Raw genomic sequence first — 13,204 nt, forward strand, 5'->3', positions numbered from 1 at the left:
GCGAGGACCCGTACTCATAAGCATCCTGCCCGTGGATTTGGACACACCCATTGACTCTATGCTCCTGTCCCAATTTGGCCCACTTGTGTACTACACACACGAAGCCTTACTGTGCACCTCTAAGTGCACTTCACTGAAGGGCGTAGGGTGCAGTGCAAGTATTGGGATTTGGCCTTCTTCTGCTTCTTCCTCTAGCTGTTTTTGTGGCAGTTGGGAAGCCACTTCTTGGTGCATTACTGCCACCAACTGGAGTGGAGTGTGGAACATGACTATGAATACTATTTAAATCAATATGAAAAAATAATAAATTAAATTAATAATACTCAAATATATGGGGCTAGAAACCAATGCACACTGCCACCTATTTAAATTTAAATGGAATACAGTGGGGTGGCACATGGGGTGGCCAGCAAGATAACAAGGGTGGCACGTGCTTCTCCAGATTACTGGACACATCCCTGCTGTTTGACAACACTGAATAACACAAAATATAGCTTTACAATTACATTCAGCAAAAATCCATGGCTAACTTTTAAGAAATTTGATGGATTGCGTTAATTCGTAAATGTATCAGGACCAGGAATAAAAATTTCTTTTTCAAGGGACTCCTGGTCAAGACAGCAGCAAAAACAGTTCCAAATAAAAGAAGCACAATATAAAAACAGATAACATAAACATCAAGGAAACACAGTTTACAATCTCATTTCATCTCAACACATGTGCATCTGATAAATAAATAATCCTTTATCCCAGTTTTGAACTGTCATTGCTGGTCAATTTTTTTATTTAAAATATTTAAAATAAAATTATTCTTCTGTATAATGTTAAAAGCATTTTTCAATTTATCTGTGGCAGTTGCTAAGGGCGAAGCAGAACAGTACAAAACAGTGCCATCAACATAAAAACGTCACTTAGCATCAGTTTTGTTTTGACACAAGTTATTTATATAAATTGTAAATAAAACAGGGCCCAAAATAGACCCCTGGGGGACACCTTTTGATGTAAACACATTGTCTGAAAACACACTCTTTGTATCCGGCCCGTGAAGTAGTTGCCAAGCCACTTGACCACTTTTGAGGACAAGCCAAAATATTTCTCACTGATAAAAATGGCCAACATATGCATCTCCCTTGTGTCTATAGTTTTATGAAGAAAGCTGCTCCAGAGGATGATTCTAATAATTTATTAAGATGATCAACACAGCCGACAGGGTCCTCACCCCAATTGGCTCTCTGAGCAGGATGTAGAGGGCGGAGTCTTGGTTGAGGGACAGCTGCAGCCACACAGGGTGTGTGAGCAGCAGACGATCCAGGACACTGAAGGTCCGCTGAGAAGTGCTGGCCACCTCCTGCATCTGCAACACACAGAGATGGAAATTAAAGCATGTTCAAACAATCTGTTTGCTTTAATTAAGTAAATTCTCTTCCTGGAGATACTTCCTGACTATATTTTAGTTGCAAATCCATGTTTTGATTGTAGACTTTAGCAACTGACTGTAGAACGTAGGGACATAACTTCCCAGGGTTAATATTAACTCTGCAGCCAACCACTACGGAGCCCTTGTCCTGCTCTGACTTCAGCTTTCAGGTTTTGAGGTGACCTTCTATTTCACTCTGTCAAAATTTTTATTGAAGTGTTTAGAATCAGGTGTTTATTCGTGTTAGTGATTTTAAGTAGAAAGAAATAAACCCAGACATATAAAATGCTGATTCCTTTTGGTGAGAGCACATGAAGATTCAGATGCTGTTTACAAAAAGTATTTAGTTTTTTATTTTGTTTATTCTGGTAGGTTGTATAAAATTAAATAGTGTTTTAAAGGGGTCCTATAACAAGTTTTTTTTAAATAAAGTTAAAGTCCCATAGTCATCATCACACACTGGCAAAATTACATGTCCACATTTGACTCATCTCCTTGGGCAGCAGTGAGCTGCACTCAGGAACTATTTGGTGGTTTAAACCCCCAATCCAACCCCCTAAGGCTGAGTGTCAAGCAGGGAGACATTGGGTCCCATTGTTAAAGTCTTTGGTATGACCCGACCAGGAATTGAATCCAGATCTCCCAACTCCAGGGTGGACACTCTACCACTAGGCCACTGAGAAGGTCCAGTGGTAGGTCTAACAAATGGTTCTTCAAGCCTCTATGTGGAAAATACTATGTTGGGGGCTCAAAATGGCCCAGAAGCCCTGATAAATGTCCAAAACAAAAACAAATATCTCGTACGGCTCTGGCGGCTGCTGGTTGCAGCCATCAGGTAGTCTTCTGCGCCTCTGGAGAGGGGGGTAGGTGCTTCTCTGGTGGCTGTCTCCCTGAGGTTTCTGTACTTGGGGAGACGTATGGATCTCTACGGCTTGGAACTCCACCATCTTCCACACGTTTTTGGGGGCAGATCTGTGGCTCCTCAGACACACTATTGGGCACTCCTATAGAGAAACTTTACATATACAAGCACACAGGTGCTCACATGGTGCTCTCACAAGGATGGACTTGAGCATTTGTATCACCTGTGTGGTGGCTGTGGTTCGCACTAAATGCACTATGAATTATTACTGTGTGTTTCTTAGCAAAAATAGTTTTTTATTTATCCTCATGTAGTTGATGCAGCATTATTTTGGTCATGTTGTATTTTTGTGTCCCCTTCTCTCTCTCTCTCTCTCTCTCTCTCTCTCTCTCTCTCTCTCTCTCTCTCTCTCTCTCTCTCTCTCTCTCTCTCTCTCTCTCTCACTCTCTCTCTCTTTAGGCAGGTCTAGAAGCGGATTCTTGAAAAATGGTGCTCACTTGGAATGGAGCGCCTCACAGCAGTTTATTTTTCTTTATGAGACAGATTGGTTGGTGGCCACTTGGTGTGTGATGAGAGCGGGAGGAACATCGTTTGGCAGACGCTTTTATCCAAAGCGACTTACAATTTATAACCTATAGGGCATGTTGTGATCTGTGGGGGAAACCGGAGTACCCGGAGGAAACCCACTCATGCATGGGGAGAACACGCAACTCCACGCAGAAAGGCCGCAGCCGAGTTTCGAACCTGCAACCTTCGTGCTGCGAGGCAACAGTGCTAACCACTGTGCCACCATGCAGCCCATTTGTTAATGAACTGCAGGTTTGTGACCAGACATCATCATGGGTTGATGGAGAGAGGAGCACTTTAGTCCAGCAGAACACCTGTTAATTTTTGTTTTTATTTAGTTTTCCTCACCTGGACAGTCCTGCATCTACAGACCAGTTTTAACTCTTGTGCTTTCATTGTCTGCAACAAATTGTCCATCAGACACAACTTTTCTGTCTTTTGGTAACTCGTCTTCCACTGAAACTTTTTTCATAGCTGCTAAATATTTAAGGCAGCTTTACAACCTTCTGTTCATTCTGCAGTCTGCCAAAGTGTTGTTCTGCGTTTCTGAGAGCTGCACACCTCTCCTGCTGCGTCTGCCTTCAGCGCAACAAGAAATGCTGCTAAAAGGTTCTTTAGTAAATGAACATGGACTGTCCTGTCAGGACGAACACATCTTTATTTATTCATTTATTTATTGTTTCTTAAATATATATATATATATAAATGAAACGTTCAGAAAAGTGTGTGTGCTTTTGCTTATTTTTGGATCTTTGGCGTTCGGTCACAGCTTTAGTTTCTCCCCGTCTAAGATTGGCTTGCTGCTGGATGTCACTATGTGTGGGCTGCCGACAAACTCTTGCGAGCGTAGCAGCAGATGGTTGCCAAGGCAACCTGGGCCTACACATCCTAGCAGGCATTCCCACTCACTCAGCGAAACACCCTCCTCCTCTTCGACAAGTTGGAGATGGACGCACACTGTGAGCTGGTGCACGCACGCGCACGCACGCACACACACACTCACATACTCTTTGCAAAAGGGCGACAGGTTCTTCCATGGTGCAGAGGTGTTCTTTTTCTAGAAATACATTTCTTTTATTTTGTGAGTTTAAGTTTTTTTCCCATATAATTAAGCCCGTATGTTGTGTAGATCTCTCACATCAAAGCCTGGAAGCAAGGCAGAGATCACGTGTTGCATGAGAATAGCGTGCATCCAATACCAGATATGCGTTTTTCATGTGTTTTGCCACCTCTTGTACCCTATTACATAACTGTCCTCCTCTCTGGAGGGAAACCAGTTATCTGCGCCGCTCTGCAGCACCATCAACAGAAACAGGTTATCCCTGGAGGTTGGAAATCAGGCGTTAGGTAACAATTACAGGTTTCTGCTGACAGCAGAGAAACCAAAACAATGGAAACATAAATCAGGAAGAACATTTTAATCTAAAGACTCAGCAGTGTGTGAAACGATCTCCCTGAGGAGGCGATCCTCATCTCAGCACTGTAGGATTGTCAAACTTTTGACTAACGTGAGGGAGGAGAGCGTTTGAGGGATGCTGTCTTGCTTTTCTTACAGCTTTACTATAATAAGTCACCATGTGTTGACAGGGATTTCTCACATCACACATCCATCACAGCTGAGTGTACAAACAGACAACCATCCTGTTTTACTACACACAGAGAAGTACAGACCATCACATGTGCAAACAGAGGGGCCCTCGGCAAATCATGTCTCAGTCTTTAGACACAAATGAGGTTTCCTTATGCAACCATAAAAAGAGATGTGCTACCTCAGCTTTGCATCGTAAAACTAATAGAATCCAACGACTCTCAACTAAAATTGTATCTCAGTCAAAAAGGGTTCAAATGAAGGCAACTGGAATTCTTTGGCTTCTTGAAGACGTTTCGTTTCTCATCCGAGGAGCTTTGTCCATCCTGACTGGAATGTGGGAGAGTCAAGCTGTCTGTTGTTATTTAAAGAGCAAGTCACTCCAAATCACCATTTTTGTGCTGATAAACTGTATAAATGAGTGTCTAATTGTGCTGTAGACAAATGTAGTCAATAATTCGGCACTTTAGCGCATCTTAGTTAAAATTCAAATATTCTGCGTAAAACTTTCAGCGACTGTCAGGCAAAAACTCAGCACTGCATTTGAATTTATGTCTGCCTTCGCTATTGGCTAAGAGGCGCACTATGATGTTAGATGGTACATTATGATGTCACAATGTCTTGAGTGTGTGTATTTGTTAGAGGCTCCGCCCTCTCGGTCTGCTAGGCAACAGCATTTGTTGCATTTTTCAAACAGGAAGTGGGAGTTGAGTAAGAATCTGGCAGGGGTGACTTGCTCTTTAAAGAGCAGAAACTACTCTGGGTACCCCTCCTCTCTACCCCCTGATGAGTCGTTGGCCTTTATTGAGAGGGAGTCATTGTGTTGATTAGATGCAGGAGGGTGTTACCTGTTGGTGAAGGTTCTCAGTTATCCAGGTCATGGTAAACCAAAAGGGTTCAAATGAAGGCAACTGGACTTTGATTTCTTGACGACGTTTCGCTTCTCATCCGAGGAGCTTTGTCAATTCTGACTGGAATATGAGCGAGTCAAGCTTGTAAGCTGTGTGACCTAAACTGAAACTGTTTGGGTGCTGGACGGGTGCAACCTAAAGCCGGTTTCACACTGCAGGCATCAGCGGAACGGAAGAGCAGCGGGGCAGCTCACTCGCAAACTTCAAAGCGGTCCTTTTCACACCGGGAGAGTCTTGGCCGCGGCACGGCTTTCTCGCTGCGCCTTGCAGTACCCGCGAGATTCTAAATTCCCTAGAGACTTCCAACACCTTCCTCATCGAGAGATCCCAACCCCCGCGAGGAATCACACCACTGCACTTCTCGAAAGAAACTGGTGGTAAACAAAGCCGTTCGGACACACGTACTGACGTAAGTTAGACATAACATCGCAACGTTGCGTTTTATTTTGAAAATAACTGGGGGTTTTGCACTGAAACCGTGTGTGGTTTCCTGGCTCGCACTATGTGAACTGCAGAAATTCACGTGTCCCAGAAGCGGCTTGCGGAAAAAATAGAACTTGATCCTATCTTTAGGCTTCTGGGACGCGCCTGGAAATGGCCGCGTCGCGGCTGGTTTGAAACACTCCATAGACTATAATTGGATTCTATTTGAAGCGGTGCCGCTTTGCTGCCGTTCCGTTCCACTGATGCTTGCAGTGTGAAAATGGCGTAAGACATGATACAGGCAGGCTGGTGAGAACACTTACGTCTTTAATGAGAAGCACGTGGACGCTGAAACAATGAACAGACAAGACACACTGGCATGAGAGGGTTTAAATACACGAAGAGCTGGGACCTTGGGTGATTGGGAGAGACAGGTGGGAGCAATTAACATAGACACAGGACTGAACAGAAACTGGGGAGACAAGACAGTCGTGACCAAAACTTTCACCAGCATTGTAGCTCAATATCTGTAAAATTGATTGAGTTTTAATATTTTCTGTTCATTTGAACGGGGTGGCCATTTTGAATCTGGATTACTCTACAATCAATCACTTGTAGAGGAACATCTAATGATTCTTTTCTGAGAATTTCATTAAAATTCAGAAAGTGGAAATATTTTGCTAACAGACACAAACAGGAAAAAAAAAATACCCCATTTGCTCTTTGGCCTTACCACAACAGGTGATAATTATATATTTTAGGAAAGTTTATGTCTAGTCAGTTCAGAAGTGCAAAAAAATCAAACAGGCTTAAATCTTTTTTATCTTAGACCCTCTGAAGATCTCCTCAATCAGAAGATTAAGATCAGAATCAGAAGATCAGAGACATTTCAAGATGGTGGCAGTCTCAGAAGTCTTGTATTGGCTCAGACCAGCCGTTAGATCATCAATCCTATCACATATAGGGAGCCTGAGTCTCCTCCGTTTCCGGTCGGCTCATGGGTCCACGGAAGAACGAAAAAAATTAGTGCAAGACAACGGGACTAAAAACGTTTTCTAATCTGCTTTGCCTCACGCCCTGGATCACACATATGTTGTACTGCAGTTTAAATGAAAAGTAATGATGGGTGTTTCAACCACGTCAGTCACGTACTTTGAGATTTATCAGCTTGTAAGAATTTGTAATTAGCATGACTACAAACCAGACATCGGCACGTCGCATATGTGACATCCCCACAGAAACTCCTCTCCCTAGCGTAGCTGCTACTTACCAAACGACCTCATTTATGGTGGGTTTTTTCCTCCTGAAGGAAGGGTTTCTAGTTCGCTAAACTTACAGCCATTTTCTCTTTGTTTTTCTCTGTGTCTGGTTGGATGATGTCACTCCCCATTGACTTGCATTCATTTATTTCGTTCTTTCGGGGACCCGTGTTCAAATAGATGTGCGTGACTTAGGCTACTGATGGTGAAGCTATAGTAATCATTTATAAGTTTTATACAGAAAAACATCAAAATGACCCAAAGTGTCACTAAAAGATAAAGCTGTGCTTTAAAATCTCACAGGAGACGAAGACATGAAGAAATCCCCTGGTACCTTTCAATGAACTTTTTTCTGCTTGTTGCTATTTTAATCTTCTTCTTCCTACCATTTAATGTTAGTCACTCATTTTGTAACTATTTTAACTTTTAAAAGGGCTCTCTGTAAAACTCTAAAATCTGCACCAAACACTCTGAAATTCCCCTGTGGCTTGTTGGAATAAATTAATGCTACTGCAGTGGTTCCTCCTTGTCTAAGTTGTCACCAAAGTTGGGTCTGAAATGTTCGCCTCACTATCTCTCTCACTGCACCACTGCTGAGATGACTAGATAGCAGAAGCAGCATGGCCAGGTGTGTTTTGCACAATCAAACCCTACCTGAATATCGTGGTGCTTCATAATTCACAGCTGTCATATATTATCATAGGATAGAGTGGTATGCACACCTGAATGTGAGGCAGTTTATTTAGCTGGATGTGGTCTGAGATGACTGGAAATATCATCTATGTTAACAATTCTTTGCAAACAAAATCTTCCATAATATTATTTAGTTTAAAATCATCATTATTAATATTTATATTATTATCCATGCCTTTATATTACGTTATACGAACTGTGGATTTAGTGCATACCTGTAGGCTAAATAGCTGCACTAACTGCAATCGTTTCATTGCTGCCAGACTCAGCCCAACATATTTAGGGTAACCGAGCCGTGATTAAACAAAAGCATGCAGGACAGACTCGAGATGCATCCTAGACAACATCGGCTTGATATTCGCCCAGGGCTGGGAGATATGGCTTAAAATCAATATCACGATATATTGAGAATTTCACTCGATAACAATAAATGGATGATAACTACGGGTATGCGCAGAAACAAAAGTTGTCCACTAGATGGAGCTGTCACATGTATTATTTTGAGTCACCTTTCTCCGTGACTGAAGCTGGTACAGCTTCTTAAAGGGGCATGAACGCTACCAATCTACACACATCTTTTCATTTTTTATTATCAAATTTATTGACATGGAAAAAATTATCTCGATAAGAATCAGAAAATTTGATAACAATACATTTTTGATTTATTGCCCAGCCTCTGACCGACACAGATGGAAAAGCATAAACTAGTCTTAACGTGAAGCATGAATCAACTCACCGAAATGTGGTTTCTCTTTTCTTAAACCTAACCCAACATGGATTAAAGAAATTCACCCCCTCAGAGTTGTCAGGGCTGTAAACTAGATTTATTAAACCTAAAATGTTTTCTGAGCCAGGCTGTAAACATGTTTATTCCTGTTGTGAAGTTGGCCTTTTTAACATGGGAGTCAATGGGAACCTGCTTTGTTTTGGATCCAGCCCCAGGAGCAGATGAGGAGAAAACAGCAATTGTTGTCACTTCTGCGTTAAAGTAAATGAGGCCGAGGTTCCCCCTTGGACAATCTGATAAATATCACAATTCAGGGGAGACAATACGATATATTGTGATAATAAAATGAATAGAATGGCAAGATCTTGTTATTCTGTCAGCAAGAAGATGGTAAAAACTGCTTCCACCTAACAGTCGGAGTTTGAAATGCACCTCATAGAAGAAATGAGAGCGTGTGAATTCTCCATACGAATGCTTTAAAATATTGATTCAGCTCCATAACACAGAATATCACAATAGTTCACTGCATCAGTGATTTCACACCTCCGTAAAACTACAGACAGATGTGACATGAGATGCTCATGAAACAAAATGAAAATGCTGAAAAATGATGACACAGGGATTTATTAGTGATGCTGATTTATTTTTACTGACTTACCTTGTTCAGATATAATCATGGCAGAAAAGCCCAACAAACCCACACAATTTAAAATCGTTTTGTAGGTGTTTCACAAAATGAGCAGATCTCTATTTCTCTAAGAGGAAGAACAAGTCTTTTTAGGATACCAGACATATTTATTATTTTAAGGTTCAGCAAAAAACAATGTATCTGATTAATTATGCGAGTCGGAGAGGGCTTGCACAGTCACCTCCCGGTGTAACCGGACCCAACCACCGGTCTAACCACCCAACGGCAAACAAACCCACAAAGGGCTTCAAGATGAGCAGAAATATCTAAAGAAACAAAGCTGGGAGCAGGACCCAAGTGTTTCACTAGCCATTTCCAGGTCCGCCTTACATAAAATGCTATGCTGCCCACACACGCTGAAAGACTTATGTAATTCCCTCAGAGAAACAGAGAGAGGCAGTAATAGAGAAACAGAGGAAAAAAGATAAAAGGATGAAAAGAGGAGAGAAAAGCCTGCGCTTGAAATGAAAGCTTGATGAGGACAACTCCAGCAGGCTTGCAGCGCTGAACTTCAAGTTGTCAGACTGGAAAAGTGGAATCAGCTGAAAGAGACGTAAACGATAAATCTAATAGAGCGCCGGAGGGCAGCAGCAGCAGGGAGACGGAGCAGAACATCTGATGCACCTCACAAGAAATACATGAAGGGATCATTACAAAAAAACTGAGGAGGAATGCAGTGAAGTACACTGATTAATTCCACATAAATATTCTCCATTTTTATTTAGGCACATTGTTAAATTTCGCCTTCTCTGATAAGCATATAAATTATAAAATGAAGCAAAGCTTTACATCAGTATAATCTATTAGAAATGACACTCTGACGCTAACGGCTTTGACCTTTTTCAGTAAATCAAAACAAACACTAACACTGTGCGTGGGTCTTTGTCAGCTGGACACTATTTGGGGGCTGACTTTCATCTCTACATCATGAAAAACGTTCAACAGATCCTGTGAGTAATTTTTGCCTTTTCATTCCTACACAGAAGGATTCAGTGTTGAGCTCTTTTTTTTTCAGAACCCAACATTATGTTCAACCTTTCGGGCCAAAACCGTGGTTGAAAAGCTTGTGTGAGAAGGAGCATTACAGAACAATAAAACGGAAGGCTGTTGATGGGTATTTTTGAGAGGAAGCATCAGATTTTACTGTCCAAACTGTTGACTGACTGACAGAAACCTGAGTACACCTTTTAGCAATAAACTGGAAAGAAATTTTAGCATGAAACAAACACTGGATGGGAGGACTGACCTGAAAGCTGGCTGAGTGAGTGATGGCAAACTGATGCAGTGACTCAAACACTGAACAAAAGAAATATTATTTCCAGATCTGGGAAACAAACACACAACAGGTGCTGTGACTATCAGTGTTCACCACTGCTTTTTAGATTTTTCAGGTTTTTGGGAGCGGATCAACAATTTTGTCGTCAGCTGGCGCTCATGTGATAATAAATTATATTTTAAAATACACATTATGAAATCCTCAATAAAATGGTGAGGGGTGCATGTGGGATTGTCTCATATTCTCTCCAAGTCCAAAAACCTGTGGGGTCAGGTAATCCCATCGACATTAATATAGGGTAATCCTGGTGACCTTAATTGCTCTTGCACACCCCCTGGTGGTGGCTGAAGGATGTGGCAATAAACAAACACACCACACACACACACACACACACACACACACACACACACACACACACACACACACACATACATTAATTGGAAGAGAATGATAGACCATTTTTGAACACAGCCCATTGATGATCTCCCTACATACTTAAAGGCACACTTGGCAGTTTTCTTTGCTTTTAGCACTCCTTAGTGTGCCTTATTAATTCTCTGTGGTCAAACCAAATCTATCTCCTCATTGTGTGGCGGGTCCTAAGCTTTGGAACGAGCTTCCTCTCAGCATAAGGGCCTCCACCTCTGTTGCGGTTTTTGAGGCAAGGCTAAAAACCTACTTTTATGATCTGTCTTTTAATCTTTCTAACTAGTTTTATTGTTTTACTTATAGCAATCTGTGTACTCACTGTATTTTTAGCTGTATCTTTTAATACAATGTTTCTATTTTCTGGACTTAATGTTTTATGTTTTTACTTGATCAGTGTAGCGCCTTGGTGGCATCTTTTTGCCTGTAAGGTGCGATTTACAAATAAAGTTGAGTTCAGAGTTGAGTTGAGTGTTCATCTTTTTAACACCTTAATCTAACAGTTAAATGTCTCCCAGCCTTCCTCATTGTCTACAGGAGCGGTTAATCACTAAATGAAACAAATCAGCTGTGTTCACGATCTAAAACATGCAGGAAACCTGCTGGAAGCAGACTGCAGCACCAGGTATGCAGCTTCATTTGTTTCTAAGTCCAACAGACCGCCTACCAGTCTGAAGTTGCAAGTGCAGTAGTCATTAACCCTGTAAAGGGTCATTTTAGTGCATACTGGCTCAAGAAAATGATTTATAAATATGAAAAAGTTGCGATGAATGGCTTTAAATCCGTTTGTTTTAAATGTTGTCATTGACAAAATACTTAACATACACGCATTATGGTGGTTTATGATAAACAGATTTTATTTGACATAGTACCTTCTACAGTTCCACAACCCCCCAAGGCATGTTACAACTACATCAATCAATCATTCATTCACTCACACATTCATACTGCATGGTGGTGATGAGCTAATGCAGCCACAGCTGCCCCGGTGCACTCTGACAGAGGAGAGGCTGCTGTACAAAGGTGCCGTCAGTCCCTCCAACTAGAGCCCTGCACTGTAGCCCGAGTCCCGAAGCCCGGCCCGCGGGTCGGGCTTCAGGCCAACGACTGTGTAATTACCTCGGACACGGGCCGGGCCGGGCGCCTTTATTTTTAATCGAATTCAAAAAAACCTGAAACAAACGCAGCAGCACCTGCCTGCTTCTCGCGCACCCGTTAGCTCAGTTAAGGTCCGTGTGGTTTATAAATGCGCCGATATAAACAAATTCTCAAACTGCTGATTGAAACATGTGCCCCTATTCTAATATGCCATTTTATGTCCACTTTGATGTCAGAAACCATTCGTTTATTCCCATGAAAATGGCAGCATTCTATTTTTCTGTGAATAAATTCGCTCTGCGGTAAAAAAAAATACAGCATTCATTGCCGTTGTTTTTCTAACTGCAGAACACATTTTCAGAGTAGATTAAATTTACAAACGCATCCAATTAATATAGTGTTCGTAAATTTTATCTGCCGCTCGAAAAATACGCTGTTAGAAAAAAGCTGCATTGATGCTGTTTTTCTTTCTTTTCTTTTTTCTTTTTTTACTGCAGAACGCTTCTCACAGATAATTAGAATGCTGAGCATTCTATCACGCTAAAACATTATGAAAGGTAAAAAAAAAAAAGTCGGGCTCGGGTCGGGCCAGAGAATCCTGAAAACCTTTTTGGACCGGGTCGGGCTGGGGCTCCACCCCCTCGGGCCGGGCCGGACACGGGCTCAGGTTTTAGGCCCGTGCAGGGCTCTACCTCCAACCACCATCAGAAGGCATGACGGGTGAACACAACGCAAGGCAGGCTGGTTGTGAACCTGCAACTCTCTGGTTACAGGGTGGGCACTTAACTCCTCTGCCTCCATCACCCTGCAAATATCCACTAGATCAGGGGTTCTCACACTTTTTTTAGGGCCAGGGAACCCTTAGAATGGGGAACACCATCCCAAGGAACCTCCTATATGTTGTGGCCAGGTTCAGGGGGGTGTTACCATTTTAGGTACCTCACGGTTTGATAAGATTTTAATTCAGGGTCCTATTCGATTATAAAGTTAAAGTCTCAGTAGTCTTCACACAATGGGGAAATTTGTTCTCTGCATTTGACTCATCCTCTGAGAGAGCGGTGAGCTGCAGACACAGCCGCATGCGGGAACTATTTGGTGGGTAAACCCCCCAATCGAACCCCTTAAAGCTGAGTGTCAAGCGGGGAGGCACTGGGTCCCATTTTTAAAGTGTTTTGTGTGACTTGAATATGGATATGTACCCATGATCTCCCAGTCTCAGTGTAGACACTCATACCACAAGTGCACTGAGCTATGTTACCATTATATACA

General features: G+C 42.1%; 1 protein-coding gene across 3 annotated transcripts in view; it reads right to left on the reverse strand.

The window, feature by feature from the left end:
* rin1b (Ras and Rab interactor 1b) overlaps nt 1–13,204 on the reverse strand; it is a 56,000-nt gene that overhangs the window by 27,239 nt on the left and 15,557 nt on the right. For all 3 annotated transcript variants that reach the window (XM_015946413.3, XM_070547956.1, XM_015946412.3), the window contains one exon: nt 1,220–1,354. In XM_015946413.3, coding sequence (XP_015801899.1) covers nt 1,220–1,354 — 135 coding nt within the window. The remainder of the gene's footprint in view (nt 1–1,219; nt 1,355–13,204) is intronic.

Source organism: Nothobranchius furzeri, chromosome 2 (genome assembly GCF_043380555.1).
Source record: "Nothobranchius furzeri strain GRZ-AD chromosome 2, NfurGRZ-RIMD1, whole genome shotgun sequence".
Taxonomy (NCBI): domain Eukaryota; kingdom Metazoa; phylum Chordata; class Actinopteri; order Cyprinodontiformes; family Nothobranchiidae; genus Nothobranchius; species Nothobranchius furzeri.